At 36.9% G+C, this 22,953-nt stretch overlaps 1 protein-coding gene across 1 annotated transcript in view; it reads left to right on the top strand.

Moving 5' to 3' along the window:
• The window catches only part of CLHC1 (clathrin heavy chain linker domain containing 1), a 32,814-nt gene extending 14,236 nt beyond the window's left edge, over window positions 1-18,578 (top strand). The window contains 4 exon segments of the mRNA XM_060116653.1: window positions 4,217-4,391; window positions 10,901-11,103; window positions 16,857-17,036; window positions 18,354-18,578. Of these exon segments, the coding sequence (XP_059972636.1) occupies window positions 4,217-4,391; window positions 10,901-11,103; window positions 16,857-17,036; window positions 18,354-18,550 (755 nt within the window). The 3' untranslated portion in view covers window positions 18,551-18,578.
• Window positions 18,579-22,953: the final 4,375 nt, after the last annotated feature.

Raw genomic sequence — 22,953 nt, 5'->3', positions numbered from 1 at the left:
GCAGGGGTATACATAAAGGGGAGGTATACTCAATGTAGCTTACAAATATAGAGATTAATTAGTCTTATCTTAGTTCTAAGTGGAAATTCTTCATGTCAAATATATACAGCTTGTTTTAAATAAATTTCTTAAAAATACCTTTAAATTCATCAATTTGAACAAAAACATTCTTTTTGCTTTTACCTGAACACAGAAAATCTGTTGTCTACACATAGTGTATATAAACATATGTATTAATAGAGATTGCATGACTATGATTTGTGTTCAAATGGGCGTGTCTCATATTTTTGCCCGCACAGTTTTCAGTATTTGATCCTTGTGCACGGTAACACAGAGTGTAATTTTATAGTTTTTATTCAGTGGACTTGAAGTCAAGAAACCATCCCAATTATGTACAATTTAATAACTGAGTGATTATCAGATCATGTTACACTGCAAAAGTATTCTTATATCATGAATGCTGACACTGGGCATTTTGGGTGTTAAACAGTAACTTTCATAAGTCTGAGGTTTAAATTGGCATATGCATATGGCATATGTGGGGGAAAATGCCACAAAATTTAATAAACTTATTATAATTACAGAGTTGTATAACCATTACTGAAATTTAATTTTAGAACACTTCATTATTCCAAAAAAAAAAAACCTTGTACCAATTAACTCCTCATTCTCTATTGCTTCTCCTCCAAACCCTGGGTAACCACTAATCTACTTGCTGTCTGTATAGATTTGCTTATTCTGGATCTTTCATATAAATATGATAATACAATAAATAGTCTTTTGTGACTGGCTTCTTTCACTTAGCTTAATGTTTTTGAGGTTCATTCATGCCATAGTATGTATCAGTAGTTCATTCCTTCTTATGGTGAAATAATATTCCATTGTATGGATGTACTGTATTTTGTTTATCCATTCATCTGTTTATGGTCATTTGGGTTGTTTCTACTTTTTGGTTATTATGAATAATGCAACTGAGCATTTCTGTACAAGTTTTTGTGTGGATATGTTTTTATTTTTCTTGGATAGATACCTAGGAGTAGAATTTCTGGGTTAGGGACTTCCCTGGTGGTCCAATGGCTAAGACTCTGAGCTCCCAGTGCAGGGGGCCTGGGTTCGAACCCTGGTCAGGGAACTAGATCCCACATGCTGCAACTAAGAGTTTGCGTGCTGCAACTAAAGATCCTGTGTACCACAACTAAAGATCCTACAGGCCGCAATGAAGATCCCACGTGTGGCAACAAAGATCCTGCCTGCCACAGCTAAGACCTGGCACAGCCAAACAAACAAACAAACAAACTAATAAATAAATAAATAAGAATTTCTGGGTTATATGGAAACTCTATGTTAATACTTTGAGGAACTGCTAAACTATTTGCACTATTTTCCATTTCCACCACCAGTGTATGAGTTCTCATTTCTCCACATCCTTACCAATACTTGTAATGTCTGCCTGTTTGATTAAAACCTTTCTAATCTGTGTGAAGTGGTATCTCATTGTTTTTTTTTTTTTCCTCATTGTGGTTTTAATTTGCATATCCCTAATGACTAACAATGTTGAGCATCTTTTCGTGTGCCTGTTGGCCATTTTTTCTTCTTTGGAGAATTGTCTATTCTCTTTGCCCATTTGATAATTGTTTTATTTGTGTTTTTATTATTGAGTTGCAAGTGCTCTTTTTAATTCCAGGTAAAAATCCCTTATCAGATAGATGATATGCAAATATTTTCTTCTAGTCTGTGGATTGCATTTTTGCTTTCTTGTTGGTGGTTTTTTTTGTTGTTCATTTGTTTGTTTGTTTTTAATTTTTTTTGATGTGGACCATTTTTAAAGCCTTTATTGAATTTGTTACAATATTGCTTCTGTTTTATGTTTTGGTTTTTTGGCCATGAGGCATGTGGGATCTTAGCTCCTTTACCAGGGATTGAACCCCCACCCCCCCTGCACTGGAAGGTGAAGTCCCAACCGCCAGACCACCAGGGAAGTCCCTCTTGTTGGTGTTTGTTTGAGGTGCAAAAGTTTTTAATTTTGATGAAGTCCCATTTACCAATCTTCTTTTTTTATGGCTGTGCTTTTGGTTTTGTATCTTAAGAAATCTTTGCCTAACTTAAGATCCTATGTTTTCTTCTAATAGTTTTATTCATTTAGGTCTGTGGTCTACTATGAGTTAATTTTTTTGTTTGGTGTGCAATAGGGGTCCAAATTCATTCTTTTGCATGTGGATATCCAGTTTTCCTAGCACTATTTGTTGAAAAGACTTTTCTTTACCCATTAAATGGTTTTGGCCCCCCTTTGTAAGAAATCAATTGACCATAAATGTTTGAGGTTTTTTTCTAGACTCTTTTTTTTTTTTTTTTTTTTTTTTTTGCTGTACGCGGGCCTCTCACTGCTGTGGCCTCTCCCGTTGCGGAGCACAGGCTCCGGACACACAGGCCCCGCGGCCATGGCTCGCGGGCCCAGCCGCTCCGCGGCATGTGGGATCCTCCGGGATCGGGGCACGAACCCGTGTCCCCTGCATCGGCAGGCGGACTCTCAACCACTGCGCCACCAGGGAGGCCCTTCTAGACTCTTAATTCTATTCTGTTGCTCTAGATGTCCATCCTGTGTAATCATACTATCTTGATTACTGTAGTTTTGTAGTAAGTTTTGAAATTGGAAGTGTGATTCCATCTTTCTTGTGATTAGTATTAGCATGGTGTATCTTTTTTCCATACTTTTACTTTAATCTACTTAATTTGTGTCTTTGTATTTAAAGTCAGTGTCTTCTAGGCAACATGTACTTGGATCCTGCTTTTTTATACAGTCTGACAATATTTGTCTTTTAATTGGGGTGTTCAGATCATTTACATTTAATGTGATTGTTGACATGGTTGACTTTTATTTGTTTTCTGTTTTTTCTCATCTCTGTTACTTTTTTTTTCTCTTCTTCTACCTTCTTTTGGATTAGTTGAATTTTTTTATGATTCCATTTTTCTCCTTTGTTGATTTATGAGCCTATAACTCTTTGTTGCCTTATTTTGGTTGTTGCTTTAGGCTTTATGGGTTATATTTTTAACTTATCACATTCTACATTCAGGTGATATTGTACTACTTCATGCATTGTATAAAAACAGTATATATAGGGCCTCCCTGGTGGCGCAAGTGGTTGAGAGTCCGCCTGCCGATGCAGGGGATACGGGTTCGTGCCCTGGTCTGGGAGGATCCCATATGCCGCGGAGTGGCTGGGCCCGTGAGCCATGGCCGCTGAGCCTGCGCGTCCGGAGCCTGTGCTCCGCAATGGGGGAGGCCACAACAGTGAGAGGCCAGCATACCACAAAAAAAAAAAAAAAAAAAAAAAAAAAAAAAAAAAAAAAAAAAACAGTATATAGTTTGATCCTTGAACAACACGAATTTGAACTGCACAGGTCCACTTATAGGTGGATTTTTTTCAATAAATACTTGTTATAGTAATACAAGACCCGTCATTGGTTTAATCTGTGGTTGTGGAACTGTGGATATGGTGGACCCATGTGGATACACGTATTCATGGATTTTTGACTGAGTGGGGGTCGGCGCCCCTAACCCCTGCATTGTTCAGGGATCAACTCTACTTCTAAATGCTTATATTCATAGCATTTACCATTTCTGTTCTTCATTCCTTTGTGTAGATTGTTTTTCTATCTTGTATCATTTTCCTTCTGCTTGAAGGACTACCTTTAACCTTTCTTATAGTACAGGTCTGCTGGTAGTATATTCTCTCAGCTTTTTAAAAATTTTAAATAAAAAAAAATTTTTTTTTGGCTGCACCATGCAGCTTACAGGATCTTAGTTCCCTGACCAGGAATTGAACCCAGGCCAACGGCAGTGAAAGTGCTGAGTCCTAACCACTGGACTGCCAGGGAATTCCCATTTTATAGCTTTGTAAAGTTTTTTCTGGAGGCTCTGAAGCAGATTTCCATTCCATGCTGCTCTCCTAGCTTCTAGGTAGCTGTCAGCAATCTTTGGCATTCCTTGGCTTGTAGACCCATCACTCCAACCTCTGCCTAGGTTTTCACATAGCATATTTAGTCATTATCCAAAATATAAAGTTTAATCCACAAGCATTACTTAAAAATTATAAATATGTAATTTTAGATTAAAATTTTTAGAAAATGCAATGAGATGAAAATAAGAATATGAAGTAAGGAAAAGCAAACTATTACTTAAAAGTATTTGACTCAAAAACTTTTCTTCTCTTTGTAGCTGTTGGAAAAATTAGAGGAAAGCCTTTTCCATTACTCTTATTTTTTGAGGCTATCTTTAGCATAAGTCATGCTTTTAAACATCCTGTTGATGCAGAACTAACCCTGGAAGGAATCAAATGTGGATTATCTGAAAAACGTTTAGATTTAGTTATCAGTTGGGTCACCCAGGAAAGGTAAGCAAAGTTAAACTTTTAACTTAATTTTGAAATTTGCTTCATAAAGTTTTTTGTTCTCAAATTTTAATAGTTTTCTTATCAGTACATTATTTGAGCATTTATTTCAAATCTCTGTTGCAACTAATCAGTCACAAAGTATTTACTAAGCATTCATGGATGGAGTAATAGAGCCTAGTCACAATGAGCCCAGATCAGGAGTTGACTCAAGGCAGCTGACAAGATGATTCATGACCACTTAATGGTGCATGGAAGTTGATAGGTAAGGATAGAAAAGGATTGATCAGTATCATGCTGCTCAGAGGGAGAAGGCAGGAACCTGTTTTCAGGCAGGCTGTGGATACATGTAAAGGATAAACCCAGGAGAAAACTTGTAAGCAGGAGGGACATGGACCCAAGGTAGCATTTAAAAGAACATACAAACCAGCAAGGACAGGCAGGAGGTGACTTCTTGGAGTTGAGTCTCGGCACAAATTGGCAGATTTGTACCAGGGTTTCCTCAGATTGGGTTCCCTGGAACCAAAGCCTGAAACAGGAATTTGGGTGTACATGGTTGATAGAAGGAGGGCTTCTCAAGAAAAACCTATAAGGGACTGAGTGAAGCAGAACAGGGAAGGGGAAAGAGCCAAGCAAGGATGTGACCTCAGGCAAGTTCTAACCTTGGCCTTATTTATAGCAGATTGGCTCTGAAGCATAAAACACATCACAGAGCTGTTCTCACTTGAGGCAAGGGGCCAGCCTTCCTTGCTTCTCCATCAGTCAGTCAAGGGCTGTGGGCTGCCTAGATGGGAATACATAAGTCTGGGCATGGTGACTCCCACTAGCCCAGGGCAATTCCCTATGGAAGGGAAGGACCTGTGAGCCACTGGCAGCCAACACCCAGAGCATCTGGGGAAGGGTACGTTGGCCCAGTAAGGAGGATTTGGGCAGGATGCCAAAACAGCATCTGCCTTAGTCAACCATTTGCACAATACAGATCTATATGCTTCTCACATTAAGTTCACTCCATCCAGGCATATCTTCTCTAGGATTTTGTGGTCAATTCTTGGGGAAACTTATAAGAGGAGAGTTAGCGGGAGAAACTATAGCCCTTGTTGCTAGGTCCTAGGGCTGTAATTTGTTTTTTTTACAACTTTATTGAGGTATAATTTACATACAATAACCTATACATGTTTAAAGTGTACAATTTGATGAGTTTTTTAAAAACAGCATTATGAAGACACAATTGATAAACAGTAGACTGCACATATATTTAAGGTGTACAATTTAAGTTTTGACATATATATATATATATATCCATGAAATCATCACCACAATCAAGATAATAAACATCCATGACCCTCAAATGTTTCCTTGTGTCCCTTTGTAATGCCTCCTCCTTCCTTCCACCACCTCTTGATAACCACTGATCTACTTCATGTTATTCTAGATTCGATTTCGTTTTCTAGAATTTTATATATATGGAATCACACATTGTATATTCTTTTCTCTCCTTGGTCTGGCCTCTTTCACTTACATTTATTTTGAGATTCATACATATTTATTAGTACTCATTATCTTTCTCTATCACCCATTATAGATTCTTCTTACAGTTTTGGTCTTGATGGCTTGTCTGGTAGAATGACTGTGGTTACCATGCCTTTATCAAACCATGTTTTATTTTTTTCTTGATTTTGATTTTCTGTTGGAGTATAGTTGATTAACTATGTTGTATTAGTTTCAGGTGTACAGCAAAGTGATTCACTTATACATATACACACGTATCTATTCTTTTCGAAATTCTTATTTTCTTTTTGGCCACGCTGCGTGGCATGCTGGATCTTAGATCCCTGAACAGGGATCGAACCTGTGCCCCCTGCGGTGGAAGCACAGAGTCTTAACTACTGGACCGCCATGGAAGTCCCCAAATTCTTTCCCATTTATAAACCATGGTTATTGATTTACCCACTAACAGTGTTCAGTTGTCTTGGAACTACCCAGAGATATACCAGTAGATATGCCACATGTAACAGACAACTGTATACCATTCAAAAAACAGCTATTGGGTCCTGCTAAAGTTGGAGTATTTATCCATGGAATGTCAGTGAGTGTAACTAGAAATGCCCATCATGAACTGTATTCTGACAGACTCACCAAGTCATAAGGTCATGTGGGCTCAGGAGAGTCCATGTAAAATCAAGTACAACCAAAATCATGCTCAGTCAGGTCCAGAACACACAAGTAAGCTTCATGAATAAGTGGCCCAGACTCCATGTCAACTATCATTGCCTGATGGACACTACTTCCACAGCTCACACCTATGGGCTCATGCAAGGGTGGGGTTACCTAAGACCAACAGACAGGAGAAGGAAAAAAAAACCCAAACTTGGTTCATGGAAGGTTCAGATGGTGTCCAGATGATGCCAACTTGTCCCTTCATCTTTCAAAGATGGAGGAACATCCTTTAGGAAGACATGTACTTCTTAAACCAATGATAATTATATAGTGCTGTATTCCCAATAGGTAGAATCTTTGGGTCTCGGAAATGAAGAGTGGCGCTGCTCAACTATTACTCCCAGGAGCCTGCTTGGAGAGTGTGTTAGTCAGGATTCTCCAGAGAAACAGAAAAAATATATATAAATAAATAAATGGCTCATATGATTATGGAGGCTGAGAAGTCCCAAGATCTGCAGTCAGCAATCCAGAGACTCAAGAGAGTCAATGCTGTAACTTCCAATCCGAAAGCTGGCAGCCTTGAGACCCAAAGGCAGGAAAGACTGATGTACCAGCTAAATAGTCCGGCAGGAGGAGTCCCCTCTTACTTGAGGAAGAGTCATGCTTTTTGTACCATTCAGGTCGTTAACCGATTAGATGAGGGCCACCCACATTCAGGAGAGCAATCTGCTTTACTCAGCCTGCCAATTAAAATGTTACTCTCTTCAAATACAGTCTCACAGACACGCCCAAAATAATATTTGACCAAATATCTGTTGTTGGTCAAATAATATCGTGTCAACGTGATATTATTTGACCAACAACATCAAGTTGACACTTAGAATGAACCATCAGCACAGGGAGTTTGTGCTTCCCATGCCTGCAACTTTAGGCTCTGTGAGTCTGGAAGTCCTGATTGACTATCATGAGAAGGTAGGACTATTGCTAAATAATGGGGCAAAGGGAATATTTTTGGCACTCAGGCCCCCTATACCCTTGAAGAGAGCATGATACCTGGATTTAGGTGATGTCATTTACTGTTTGGGAAATTTTATAAGGGAAGCAGTGAGATATGATAGGGAAAGAGCCAAGCAAGGATGTGAACTCAGGTGAAGTCTAGTATTAGTCAGTATTGTAAGAAGAGAGCTGTGGAGCATAAGCCGTACTGCAAAGTTGTTACCGCTTGTTTATAGGACTGGCTTTTTGTATCCCTTACTAGTCAGTCATCAACTCTAGATTACTACGGGGTTGAAAAATAGGCATAATTTTCTGGGTGAGGTGGCTCCAGTCAGCTGAGGGCAATTCTTTGGAGAAGGGGCAGCTATGAGCTGTCAATAATCAGCTGGAGAAGGGGCACTGGCACAGTAAAGGGGACCTGAGTGGGCACCAAAACTGTGTCTACCAGCTTATGAAGATCAACCTGGAAATAAGATAACAGCTCCTTTTGCTGGGTCTATGTGGGCATGGGTTGGGCTGTGAATATTGGAAGGCAGAGTGACGAAAGGCCTCCCTGTCATCTCTCTAGTAGCCATGGCCGCCTTATTTTGCAGCCTAAGGGCTATGCTTTCTTGGCTCTAAATGCATAGGGACATAGAATACATATTAGAGAGTAGGTACAGTTCTCATCTTTAAGAAGTGTATCATAAGGGAGTAGATGGACAAATGTAAGCACTCCCTAAATAACAAATCCATGACTTGGAAATGTCCCAAACAAAAATGGCAAGTGTGCATACTACTACCTACTGCTACCCATTTCAAATTCATCATTTCCCTGCACAACTCTGGATAGTCATAAAACTGTCCTGGATTGATCTCACTATTGTTTCCCAGTGCAAAGTAGCTTTCTCTCACCCTGTCTTGTTATCCCTTCACTTACTGTTCACATAGTAATTAATTATTCACATAATAATAATTATGTTCACATAATTCCTGTTTTAGGAAACTTCTTCATATGTGTAGCCCTCTTTTCAGTCTTTGCCTCCTTGTTTCTTTCTCTGCCTGGTCACACTTCTACACTCTCCACGAAAGTACTTGTCAGGGAGCCCTGGAAATGGTGCAGGCATGAAAACAGCATCAGAAAGTGCATGTTCATTACTAACACCTGTTATCTAATGCAAAGACACTTCAGACAAGATTAATTTCCTTACATATACTTGGCCCATTCTACCTCTTAGTTGTAAGAATTTAAACTCTTATGCATTTCCCTGAGTGCATAAAGTGGGAAAATACCACTACATTTTTCCTGAATTATTCATATTTGTATTTCTATATTTTTCTGGCCATACCATTTAGCATAAATGTCTTTATTCTAAATAGGACAATTTGATTTAGCCCACTCAACTCTAGAGCATTCATGAGCTAATTAATATTGTTTGGATTTTCCATGTTTTGGGTTTCTTCTATTTAGATACCTTAGACACTATAAAAATCATTACAACTTTACTCCATACCATATTGGTAGTGATTAATTTTAAAATGTTAGATTTGAATCTTCTGGCAGCATTTTTATTTTTTCTTAAGCTTTGATGGCACTGTGTGGTAAAACTATGCACTAAAATTAGAAGGCTTTGGATAACTGTGGATTATACCTATTCATACATTTCAGGTCTCCATTAGGAACTCATAAAAACAAAAATCTGGCCTTTTTCAAAAAAATTATTGGATGACTACTACTGAAAAAGTGCTACAGACTGAAAACAAGGCAAAACTTTGTTTTGGGTGTCTGACTGCTACCTGTCTTACCCCAGGGCTAGAATCATTGTTTTTCTCACTCCCCAAGCCCTGTCACCACCACACCCCCCCACCGCCTGCTTTTCCTTTGGGGCCAATTCCATTCTTTGGGGGCTTGATCCTCCTCCTCCTTTTGGATAATTTTCTTTTAAATCATACTCTTTGCTTCTGATCATCCTTTTGGAAAGTGACAAACCAAGACAGCAACCTTAGTCTCAACTCTGGCCTTCTCTCGGGTGGAACAGCATCGTGAGCGTGACCACTGAAAATAATGAAATAATGGTATTAATAAGAGAAATAAATAATAAGATACTGGTATTTTCATGTTGCTCCAGTAATGCAGTCACTACAACAACTGAAATAATGACTTGTTCAGTCTCAGGAAACGTGGCTTTAACTACCAAAACTTATATTTTGGTATTAAAATGTGGAAGTTGGGGAATTGCTTCCTAAATAATTGATTCGTACTCAGGAGCTGCCTTTTGATTTTAAACCCACCTCTCTGCTGCCTGCCCCAACAAACACAGAGGGCTTTATCTACTTAATTTTCAATAGAGACATTTTGTAGGAGTTTCAGTATTTCATTTTATTGTTATTGGCATTTTATTACATATATACAGACACTAATATTATGTGACTGTTGTTATTCTGTAGCTATTAATTAAAAATATAATTATGGGACTTCCCTGGTGGTCCAGTGGTTAAGATTCCATGCTCCCAATGCAGAGAGCACGGGTTCGATCCCTGGTCAGGGAACTAAGATTCTGCATGCTGCATGGTGTGGCCAAAAAAAACCCCAAACAATAAAGCCCAGTACAGCCAGTAATTAGAGGTGATATCTTTAATGATACGCAAATGTTTTTTGGCTTATGCTGATAGATTCCAGGTGGAGTTAGTAGTACAGATGGTTCCCTTCAATTGTGTATGAAGATGGTGCACTAAAATTGATGAAAAGTGAAATCTACTTACTTGAGCCATCTCAAAAGAACTGTTTCTTCAGTCTCTCCTAATAGACACAGTTAAGTCCCTTTATTCCCCCCATTGTTTCTTTCAAATCTATAACAATTAAAAAAAAAAACACTGCTGTTGCACTTTCTGTTTTTGTTTTAGTACAAATGCTTGCAAGATCTGTTGGTAATTTTGAGCTAAAGATTTTGTCACTATCTTTAACCAACATTTAATAAGTTCTTACATTCTACAGGGTTTTGGAATCTAGATAACAGCTAAGAACATTGAGAGCCTCAATTATGAGAGAATTTTTGTTTACCTTGAAATTTTAAATCCCACCAATCTTTTCAGGAGAGTTTTAACCTTGTTTGTTGATCTTTTTAAAAGTTGAGCTCAGTTTCACTGAGCTCAAAGGAAGACATGCTGATTGTTTTTGTTCCCCCAAAGGAAGACATGCTGATTGTTTTTGTTCTTGTTGTTAAGTCTTAGATATGTTTAATTTCATCAGTTGCCTACTAACTTGGAATCCTTATAGACCATAGAAAATCCAATTCTACTGTGCTGAATTTTCAAATATTTCATTCTCATCCATTCATCAAGAGCTCACTAACATGTGCCCTATTGACTGCTTGCTCTAGGCTGACATTTTCTGAGGAGGCTGGGGATGTGATTTTTGATTATGGGGAGCAGGATACTTATAACAAGGCCAAGTGTCTGGCTTTAGCTCAGATTATCTATAGTGAATGTGGCCTGCACAAGAAAGCTCTTCTTTGCCTGTGTAAACAGGGTCAAATTCAAGGGGCCATGGAATACATACAACAATTCAAGGACTTTACTTCTGGTAAGTGAAAAAGCCTATTATTTGTATACATTCGAATTCTGGACTTGAATTGTAAGATCACCCATGATAGCAGGCAATATTTTGGACTTATACATTATAAAGCTTGTTTTGTGTATACCAGTATGTAGATTTCTTTTGTAATTTTTAGTGAAAACAGGTAAGCTGAAGCTGATTGACTTTGATGGTGGACATTCAAATACATTTTATATTTCTTCAGTACATAAACATTTAGTAAACTTGCAGATATTTGGACCATGCTACTTAAAGGATTTTTAAAAAATAACTGAACTTATATATATCATTCTGAACTATAATATAAGCATTAGAAATGAAGAATTAGTGAAATAATATTGATTTTAAAAGTTTGAAACACCTAGGTTGCAGCTGGGCAGTGATCTGAGAGAATTGTGGACCTTAGGGTGACCCTAGTTGAATGAGCTGATCTCTTATTATAGTCTAGTTCAGCAGTAGCCTTAATGTACAGGTAGTCCTGACATATCCCCATATCCCAGGCCTACGTCCATCCTGATTTTGCAAGCTGTGTACTCCAGTTCTAAGAAATTGCACAATGGAACAAAATATGCACTTTTAGGTCACATTCTTCCAGGAAAAAGAATCTTTTATGGTCGTCGAATCTGATCATTTTCAAAGAGTAAATTGACTTTTACTTAGAATCTGTTTTTTAGAGTTATTAATTTTTTTCATTCATTATGTAACAGCATGCCCGATATTATTAGTGTGATAATAGCTATAGTTCAGCTTTTTACATGCCTTATCTCACTTAATCCTTATGTTAACTCTATGAACTAGGTTTTGTTATTATCCCTTTTTTTTTTTTTTTGCGGTACGCGGACCTCTCACTGTTGTGGCCTCTCCCGTTGCGGAGCACAGGCTCCGGACGCGCAGGCTCAGCGGCCATGGCTCATGGGCCCAACCGCTCCGCGGCATGTGGGATCTTCCCGGACCGGGCACGAACCTGTGTCCCGTGCATTGGCAGGCGGACTCTCAACCAGTGCGCCACCAGGGAAGCCCATCCCTATTTTATAGATGAAAAATAACTGTGTCCAAAGAGAGGCTAAGGCACAGAGAGGTAAGCAATTTGCCTATATACACACAGCGATGGAACAGAATCTGGCAGAGTAGTTACAACACAATATTTGTTGAATGAATTATATATTTTATTAATATTATCTAATTTATACAGATTCAGTTTCTGTGTTAAGTATTATTTTTCCATAGAATTATTTTAGTCAAGGAATAAAGGTTTTAATTACTCTTGGAATTTTTATTGAATGAAATGTGAAGTTTCTTCTTTTGCTTGCAAAATTTGCCTTGCATGAGTATATAGAAACATGATTGACTCATTATCATATTATCCTGTTCCTCTAGTAGTGCATTACACTGTAAAATAATTATACAGTCAGCCCTCCATATTCATGGGTTCCACATCCATGGATTTAATGAACTTCAGATTGAAAATATTTGAGGGAAAAAAAATTCCAGAAAGTTCCAAAAAGCAAAACTTGTGTTTGCTATGCATCAGCAATTATTTACATAACATTTGCATTGTATTTACAACTATTTACATAGTATTTACATTGTATTAGGTAATCCAGAGATGATTTGAAGTATATGGAAGGATGTGTGTAGGTTATATGAAAATACTATGCCATTTTGTATATGAGACTTTTTATATAAGAGACTTGAGCATACTCAGATTTTGCTATCTGCAGGGGGTCCTGAAACCAAACCCCGTGGATATCAAGGGACAACTGTATATTGTACTAATGTAAGAAATATTAACTCTCCTGTATAATTAGAACCTTGATATTTATCCTCAGAATTTATTTAGTACAACATCATAAGATAATAATAACCTGAAGAAAATTAAGCTTAAAAGGTAGAAACAATGTTTGAAAAATTACTCTGCTTATTTTACTTTTTAATGACAAACAACCACAGCTTTCCAAAGTATCATCCTTGGCCTCAGGGGACAGACTCAGTTTGTTAATACTTTCTGGTTTCAGAAGAAAATGGTCTTTCTCAGATTTAGACTATCAGCTCTATATTTACAAATCAAAGAAACAAAACAAAAATGGTGAAGTCCTAAAAAAGTCTTTTGTTCCAAAAGCATAAATCTGACTCATAGAGCATCTGTTTTAGAAGGAAAAACTCTTCGTTTTTCCTCCCTAATGATTTCTAGAATAAAGCCTGAAATGATTTGTTTGTTCACCTTCCCCATCATCATTAAACAAGTGAATGTACCTATCTGGTTATATTCTAGATCTGGAATTCTAGACTCCGAGGCTAGAAACAATCTAGAAACTGGGTTATTCTAGACCCGAGGCTCTCAAACCTTCTGGTCTCAGGTCTCCTTCATAGTTTTAAAAAGCATTGAAGATCCCAAAGAGTTTTTGTCTATGTGGCTTATATCAATTGATATTTATCCTATTAGAAATTAAACCAGGGACTTCCCTGGTGGTCAGTGGTTAAGACTTTGTCTTCCAATGCAGGGGGTGTGGGTTCGATCCCTGGTCCAGGAGCTAAGGTCCCACGTGCCTTGCGGCCAAAACAAAAAACCAAAACAGAAAACAGAAGCGATATTGTAACAAATTCAATAAAGACTTTAACAAAAAAGAAAAGAAAAAGAAATTAAACCAGAAAAAAAATTTTTTGGAGTATAGTTGAGGTACAATATATGTTACAGGTGTACAGTATAGTGATTCACAATTTTTAAAGGTTATACTGCATTTATAGTTATTATAAAATTTTGGCCATATTCCCTGTGTTGTACAATATATCCTTGTAGCTTATTTTATACTTAATAATTGGTACCTTTTGATCTCCTACCCCTAAATTGTCCCTCCCCCTTTCCCTCTCCCCACTGGTAACGACTAGTTTGTTCTCTATATCTGTGAGTCTGCTTCTGTTTTGTTCTATTCTCAACTGGTTTTCAGCCAGGTTGATCTTCTTCAGCTGGAGCGTGGGCGCTAGGAGCTGGGGGGTGGGGGGTGGGAGAGGAGTTGAGGGGCAGAGTCTGCAGCCTGTTGCTACACAGGTAGAGCTCCTGGAGGTGGCTCAGGCCATTCAGGGCGACAGGAGACAACGAGGCCAGCTCGTTGAAGGAGACGTCTGTGGTGTTGAGTGCCGTTAGTGCCCATCCCAGCAAGGGCAGGCTTCTCAGCTTATTGTGGGATATAATCAGGGTCTCCAGCCAGGGCAGTGTCACATCAGTCTGCAGGGCTGGTCAGCTGGCTCTTCCCCAGGTGCAGCTGAGTGAGGTGAGTCAGATGCATCTATTTTTTTAGATTCCACATATTAAGTGAGATCATACAGTATTTTTCTTTCTTTGTCTGACTTATTTCACTTAGCAAAATGCCCGCCAAGTCCATCCATGTTGCTGCAAATGGCAAAGTTTCACGTTTAAAATAACAACAATAGGGAATTCCCTGGTAGTCCAGTGGTTAGGACTCTGTGCTTTCACTGCTGAGGGTGCAGGTTTAATAATCCCTAGTTGGGGAACTAAGATAGCACAAGCTGTGCCGCGAGGCCAAAAACAAAAACAGCCAACAACAATAAACCAATAATGTATTGTCATAAGTAAAATATTTTTATGAAAAGTAACTTTTCCAAGGCTAAACAATTTAAGGAAAAGAGTGACACTGTTTTACATTTTTGTAAATCTCTGTAATGTCTGGTTTAATAGAAGATAGCTGGCTTCCCATATCTGATCCTATATTCAGTCTATTGTAATATGTCATGTAGCTTCTGGAAAAACACCACTGTATATTTGTGAGATAAGGAGAATGAAAAAGGCAAATTTTAGTTTAGTTTAGTTTTAGTTTAATAGTTCTGACTTTATGGACCCTAGACCATATTTTGAGAACCACTGTTCTAAGTATCTAGGTATTTTGTGCATTAAACAGTACCATGGTTGATATATAGACCCTTATAACCTTATTAAAATAGAACATACAAGATAAATAATGATCATTATTACATGTCAAACCAAGGAATAAGGAAATGCATTCTGAAGTAAGTAGAGGAGTAAGTTCATAGGATTTGAACTTGTGTCCTTTCTAATTAGTCAGAGACCATATCTTGTACATAATGGAGTAAATATTGGTTAATTAATGGAGAAGATAAGAGTATTTGAATACTTGATTGAATGAAATAGAGAGAGATGGATGAGTTATGAAATGTTGGAAACAGGGGGGTCCCATATAAATAACTTCACCGTAGTGGAGGCCAGATTGAGCGACCCAAATCATAAACTTCTACCTCTTCTCTAGGGAAAAGTTTAAAAAAAATTATTTGACTTCATTGATATAGAATTATATTCTGCTATTCCTTGCTTCATCTTTTACCATTTCTCTTTCTCTGTCCTTGTCTCTCTCTCTCTCTCTTTGTGTGTGTATGCATGTATATATATACATACACACAATGCACACACACATATTTATTATTTTGGAGGAGCAGCACCATAGATTGGAAGGTCATGAACTTTGGGGGTCAGATGAACTGTTTGTTCTTCTTTAGACTATGTGTCTAATTCTGGGAAAATTAACTTCTCTAAGCCTGTTCCCTCACTTGTAATGTGAGAATAATAATATCTGACTTATACTGAATGTTAGATGTAGTAATTTAATATATGTAAGTTCACAGTACAATAAATATGTGTTTAATAAACACTAGATTACCTTGTATTACCTTTTAGAGTGCAGGTATGTTTACACGTAGTTCTTGAAGTGCTCTCAGAAATTATTCTGAAAATTAACTCTGTTGTGGCCCAAGAAGAATATTTTTACTTTAAAAAATTTACTAAGGGGCTTCCCTGGTGACGCAGTGGTTGAGAGTCCACCTGCCGATGCAGGGGACACAGGTTCGTGCCCCGGTCCGGGAAGATCCCACATGCTGCAGAGCGGCTGGGCCCGTGAGCCATGGCCACTGAGCCTGTGCTCCGCAACGGGAGAGGCCACAACAGTGAGAGGCCCGCATACCGCAAAAAAAAAAAAAAAAAAAAAAAAAAAAAAATTAGTAAGTTAACACAAAGTTTATAAATTTAAGAATATAAATCATGATTGTAGCTTTAGATTATCTGAATGGTTAACTAGTAGATTAAACCATATGAAATTACTTTTTTTTTTGAAGTAAAAAATGGTCAAGTGTAGGCAACTTCATATGGCTCAACCTCTAGCTACTTGAACTAGCTAACAGCTTCTTAAAATCTTCATATTTGGGTTTCTAAATACTTGATATTTTTAGGAAAAATTACTGAGCCCCTTTTCTGTGCAAGGCACAGAAAGAAAGATATACTCAGTAGAAGTTGGCCCCCAAATGAGCAACAAGATGTAGACAAAAATAACGTAGTATTAGATGGGAGCTTAGAAATTGTGGAGATACTAATTCTAGCACTTTAAGATGCAAAAACTGAGGTCCAAAAGATTAAGTGACTGATTGAGCTATGATTAGAATTCAGGATTCTTGATTGTCAACCTGGTCCTTTTTTTATACCACATTTCTTTCCAAGACTGTTCTCTGATAAATTTTTTTTCCTGGTACTATGTTTTTTGCTATGCTGAGTATGATTTTTTTTTTTTTTGGATTGGAGATAGTAATGTTGAATTCATTGAGGGCTTTGGAAGGACTGGAAAAAGAAGAGTTGATTGGCAAATATAGACATTAGCTAGTCCCAGTTTCTAGTTGATGTATCATATTAGGATGTTGAGACAGTTTTTCATTTTTGCTTTCAGATGACCTGATGCAGCTAATAAAGTTATGTCCCCACACTGAATTAATTCAGTGTCTCACTAAAGAATGGAATGGGAAACCACCATATTTATCTTTTGGTTTTGCTGTACTTCACCTGTTCTCTGTAGATATGAAAAAAGTTGGCATTAAGCTACTTCAAGAAATAAATAAAGGTGGGAAAGGTAAGTGAAGTAAAATTTTGTAGTGAAGGAAGTAGTAGTGGGTTATTTAGGGGAAGGTTCAAGATTATTATGTTTGAGTTAACTCTATCTTCTGAAGAGTTTATTCTTGGCAAGAGTTAAATTTAGGTGTTTATAAATGTAAAGATTACCATGTTAATATTCTGTTGGCAATAGTATATATTTGTTGAGAGGATTAGAATGAAGAGAGACTCTTTCTGAAGCTTGAGGGGAACATCATAATAATTATAATAGCTATGACTACTGTAAAATCTTTATATATAGTAACATATGTGTATATTTAATAATTTATATATATATATTAAATGTTATTTAGATAAACTTTATGTTTTTTATTCCTAAACCAAATATATATGAAAATATTATTTACATATATTATTTACTCTGAACCTCACTCTGGAGTGGGATCAGGAATAACTAATTAGACCTCAGTTTTTTCTTTCCTTTCTCTAATTTAATATAGAAACTTGAGCAGACAAATTGATTTTAAATTATCATATGGGGCCAAAGAAAGAATAGTAAATTACATGAAAACATAGTTGGGAAGATAATTTAGAAATTATCATTACAGATATCAACTAAAATATTTTATTTGATAGAAAAATAGTAATCATGGTAGAAATAAAATAATAGTGATTACAATAACCTGAATAGAGATCCTCTTTAATCAAGTATTATAAGTAATGCAGGTAGTAGATAAATGAGTTCCATAAATAGTTCCAAAGAGGGTCACTATAATTGATTTTCAAAAGTAAATAATATCATTAGTTTTCTTTAATAAACAAAATCCTTCTTTTATTTCCTTTAGAAAAATATTTGTTAAAGAAGCCCCATCATTAAGAGGTGTTTTAAACCCTTAGGTTAGCACTATAGGGCATTTGTAAAAGTGTTTGAAGGATCATGAAAACTTGACCATCAGATTTGTTTGATAGTTCCTAGTGGTACCTTATAGACTGTGAATAAGGCTGAGCCCACATTCTTCACTTTCTGAACTCCCTTCCTTTCAACCTTCAGCATCTGCTGACCTTACCAAGAAGGAGATGAGTGGAGGAATAGTTAATGTGAGAAATGGTGGAGAGTTGAATTGAGGCATGAAAAGGTTAATGAAAAAGGAGGGAGGAGAAGGAACTAACACTTCAGTACTTACTATGAGCTCGACTAGGCACTCCATGTTACACTTAAAGGAATCAGGTCTAATAGTAATGGAGTTGAAATGATATCTCTTTATTTTTGAAGAATTACTAAGTATGGATTATCAAATAAGTGCTGTATTATAATATTGTATTTTTATTTCCTCAGATGCAGTTGAACATCTTATGATAAATGATCCATTTTGCTCCCTAGAAAAGTGGCAAGAATTAGCAAATATATGTTTACAGAATGGCTTTGACAAATTATCTAATGACATCATGTCTGTTCTTCGATCTCAAGCTGGGGTTACTGAAATTTCTGAAGAGGATGATACAGGCAACTTGATGCAGCATGTTTTTTGGTAGTTCTACATCTTAACCAGTTGAGGGAGCCTGTACAACATTTTATATATCAGTTAGGCAAACTGATTTTGGTATAACTAACTTATAAATAAATTTGGAGTATGAAGTTCTCAGAACTATATCATGTTTCTTTTGTTATGAGGATGTTTAGATTTGTCCTTGAAATATTTACACCATTGCTTCCTTTTTTAATATGGTCATTTTGTATATTGAAGCTTTCTAAAATTCCTATGTACTTTATTTTTTCTTTTTTTAAATTTTAAAATTTTTATTTTTTATTTAATTTTAATTTTATTTTGGAGTATAGTTGATTTACAATGTTATGTTAGTTTCAGGTGTACAGCAAAATGATTCAGTTATGCACATATTGGATAGGCCAAAAAGTTCATTCGGTTTTAAGTAAAAATAAAAGGCATTTTTCATTTTTGCCAAGAACTTTGTTGAACAATGTATTCATTAACTGAATTAACTTTTTGGCCAACCCAATACACATATCCATTCTTTTTCAGATTCTTTTCCCATATAGGTTATTACAGAATATTGAGTAGAGTTCCCTGTGCTATATAGTATGTTCTTGTTGATTATCTATTTTATATATAATAGTGTGTATATGCTACTCCTAAACTCCTAATTTATCCCTCCTGTATATTGAATCTTGATAAAATCTAAGAATGTAAGTGTATAAATCTCAGTTTAGGCATTTCTATCTAAGTGCATAAGTTAATGTCTAAATATATTCCTTTCTGGTGATCTAATTTAATAGCAAGAACTGAGGAAGGTGTGAGTAGTATCCTGTCAGACTGACTTCCCAAATATCAAATGCTATAAGCCTGACTTGTAACAAGTAAGGCAGGATGCCGTTTCAAGGTTTTCACTGGCAAAAACCTAGAGTACAGTAATTTTGTACTACTGACTCAAAGATGTGCTCCATGCTTTGGTATATATAAATGGCAAATGTTAAGCTTCTACTATACAACTTGGGAATTTCAACATGTTCTTATCTAGAGAGAGAATAGCCAAATTTTGCAAAGAAGTAGTAGTTCTACATCTTAGACCCAGGATACCTGTAGGCATGGAATATGTCATATGAAGTGGTTTTAGATGATTTCAAGTGTCTGAGTAAGTATTTGATTGAAAACTCAGAGTTCTGTGTCATGGACAGGTGTGATATTCAAAATATTTAATGATCAGCATGGCATAGGCACCAATCAAACAGAACAGATACCCAACTAATCAGAACAGCTTTCAGCCCTTATGCCATACCAGAATATCAGCCTTGATCACGGAACATGGTAAAAGTGAGCTGCTGTTAGATAGAATAAAAGAGCATAAGTTTTCCACTCCTAAATTTAAACTGAATGTATATATTTTATTTTATAGTGGAAAGAATGTGAACTTGGAATTGGACAGCTTCATATTCAAGTTCAAATTCTTCTCCTTACTCTTTGTAAAATATGGGCAGTAATATCTCCCCAAAAGGTTTAATGATATGTATGTGCAGGATAAATATATTACGTAGTGGAAGAACTTAATAGAAGATAACCCTTATTTCAATGTAATAGGTCCCAGGAACACATATTCCTCTACTTGGTTTATACTTCCCAAATCCCACATATCTATCCATTTGTACTTGTATAATTATCCCTCTTTGGAGTATTTGATATAACACACCTTATTGGCCTATATTAAGCTATCTGTTTCTACTAATATTTGGGTTGCTGGGCTTATCTTACAAGTCCAGAAGAATACTGGCTGAGTTCTCAATTTTTCTGTATAGTGGTAAACACAGTACTGGAAAACTATAATTCAGCTTTCTAAAATGTAATATTTTTTAAAAGTAATACCTATGTACAATTTTAAAAGCAATTTAAATTGTAATTTAGTTATAAAAGGCTTATAATAACTAATATTTTTATTTCTGGCCTTCATATTAGCTATGAGTTTTAAAAATTAATTAATTAGTTTAGTTTTTGGCTGCATTGGGTCTTTTTTGCTGCACATGGGCTTTCTCTAGTTGCAGTGAGCGAGGGCTACTCTTCATTGTGGTGCGCAAGCTTCTCATTGCAGTGGCTTCTCTTGTTGCAGAGCACGGGCTCTAGGCATGTGGGCTTCAGTAGTTGTGGCTCGTCAGCTCTAGAGCGCAGGCTCAGTAGTTGTGGCACATGGGCTTAGTTGCTCCTCAGCATGTGGGATCTTCCCGGACCAGGGATTGAACCTGTGTCGCCTGCATTGGCAGGCGGATTCTTAACCACTGCGCCACCAGGGAAGTCCTTATCTATGATTTTTGAAAAGAAAATATGAAGGATGGAAAAAAGGAAGGGAAGGAGAGGGTATTTCAGCAGCACTGATTCTTTATGAACCAATGGCTTAGCACCCTTTTTTCTTTGAGACTTGTATGATTGATAGAAAGCTACTATGTATCCGTTGACAGAACTTGGAAAAAAATGTGTTCATGAAAGCCAAGAGGATGAATTAGGTACAGAAATCTGGAAAAAGCTTGAAACAGAAGCTGTTGTTGTTGTTACTGCTAATTTTGCTTTGGTTTTAAAATGTTTTTTCCTCCACTCATTATTATTCTTCTTTGTTAGCATTACCTTTGGCAGTTTACCCAAGGAAAGTGAAATTTGTCAAGTGAATCTAAATTAAAATGCCTGGAGATGGAATTGGGAGGAAGAGCAAGAATATAAAGTCAAGTGGGGGAAGGAGAAAGAGTTGAGTTGTGAGCTGTACAGGACTTGAAAGTTGTGAGAACCTCCCTTTAAGCTGCACTGAAAGAGGTATAACATGAGCCTCGTGGCATAGGAGCCTGTGTTCTAGACCAGCTCTACCACGATCTAGTTTTGTGTCCTTTTCCTCATGAATTTATTTTGGCTAGATAATTCCTTTTGTCATTTACAACTCAAAAATTCAGTAGTTCCACAGATGATTTCTCAGTGCTTTTTCACCTTCTGCCTAAATTGTAAATACCAGGATTCAACATCAGCATCAGCAACATATTGTGGGGACTTCCCTCGCGGTCCAGTGGTTAAGACTCTGCGCTTCCCTGGTCAGGGAACTAAGATCCCACATGCTGCACAGTGCAGCCAAAACAAAAACAAACCCAGCATATTCTGGATACCTGTTTTGTGTATGGTCTCTGCTATCAAGATTACAACTTCAGTGGGAAGAGACAGAATATTGTAAAAATAACTAAAGATAATTCCTTAGTATTATCTAATATCCAGTCTGCGTTCACATTTCACAAATTGCTTAAAAATGCCTTTTTACAGTTGAGTTGTTCCAATTAGGATCTAAACAAGGTCCATGTATTCTATTTGGTTGTTGTGTCTCTGCATATAGAGTATTCTTCCTCTCTTTTTTTCTCTCTTGCCATTGACTGATTGGATTGGCTTGGTTGTTACTGGGAATGTTCCACATTTTAGATTTGTCTGATTGCTTCCTTATGGTATTATTTAACTTGTTTTTCTTTTTCCCATATTTCCTGTAAATGGAAGTTAGCTGTAAAAACTTAACTAGATTTAGTTTCAACTATTTTGGCAAGGATGCTTCATAGGTGATGCTGAGTATTTCACATTTCATCATATTATCATGCACTAAATAGTTGTCTCATGTCATTGCTTTTTGAGATAACGTCCAAAATCCTTAACATGGCCTAACAAATTCTGCATAATCTGAATTCCAGCTGATCTCCAGACTCATCTCCTACCGTATTACACATTATTTTGAGCCAGACACTTGTATTTTTTCTGTTCCTCTTGTAAGGGGCTTGAAAATATGCTGTTTCTTTTACCTGGAAGGCTCATCCCTTTCTTTTTACCTAGTTAATAATTTCTTTTACTTCAGGCTTTAGCTTGGTTAAAAATTCCTCAGGGAAACCTTTTATGACTTCCTTAATTATGCCACATTTCTTTTTTCTAGGCTGTCCTTTATTGCTATTATCATGGTTACAGTCAGGGACAGTACTTTTTATTGAAGGCAAGGACAGCACATTTTGAGGGTGTGGAAAATGGGGGAAGGTTACTCTGTTAGTTTTCTAGGGCTGCTGAAACAAAGTACCACAAACTGAATGGCTTAACCACAGAAAGTTGTCTCAGTTCTGGAGGCCAGAAGTCTGATATAAGGTGTTGGCAACGTTGATTCCTTTGGAAGACTGTAAGGGAATAATTGGTTTCAGTCAGACCTTTGCCTCTCTCCTTGGCTTATAGGTGACCACCTCCTGTATATCTCTTATGTCATCTTCCCTCTATGTGCTCTATGTGTGTCCATATTTCCTCTTATATGTATGCCAGTCATATTACATTAGGACCCACCCTAATGAACTCATTTTAACTCTGTAAAGACCCTATCTCCAAATAAGGTCACATCTTGAGGTACTGGGGATTAGGGCTGCAACTTATGAATTTTTG

The sequence above is a fragment of the Mesoplodon densirostris genome, chromosome 14 (genome assembly GCF_025265405.1).
Source record: "Mesoplodon densirostris isolate mMesDen1 chromosome 14, mMesDen1 primary haplotype, whole genome shotgun sequence".
Classification (NCBI taxonomy): Eukaryota; Metazoa; Chordata; class Mammalia; order Artiodactyla; family Ziphiidae; genus Mesoplodon; species Mesoplodon densirostris.
The sequence above is the reverse complement of the archived record's forward strand: the minus strand, read 5'-3'. Positions and strand labels throughout refer to the sequence as shown.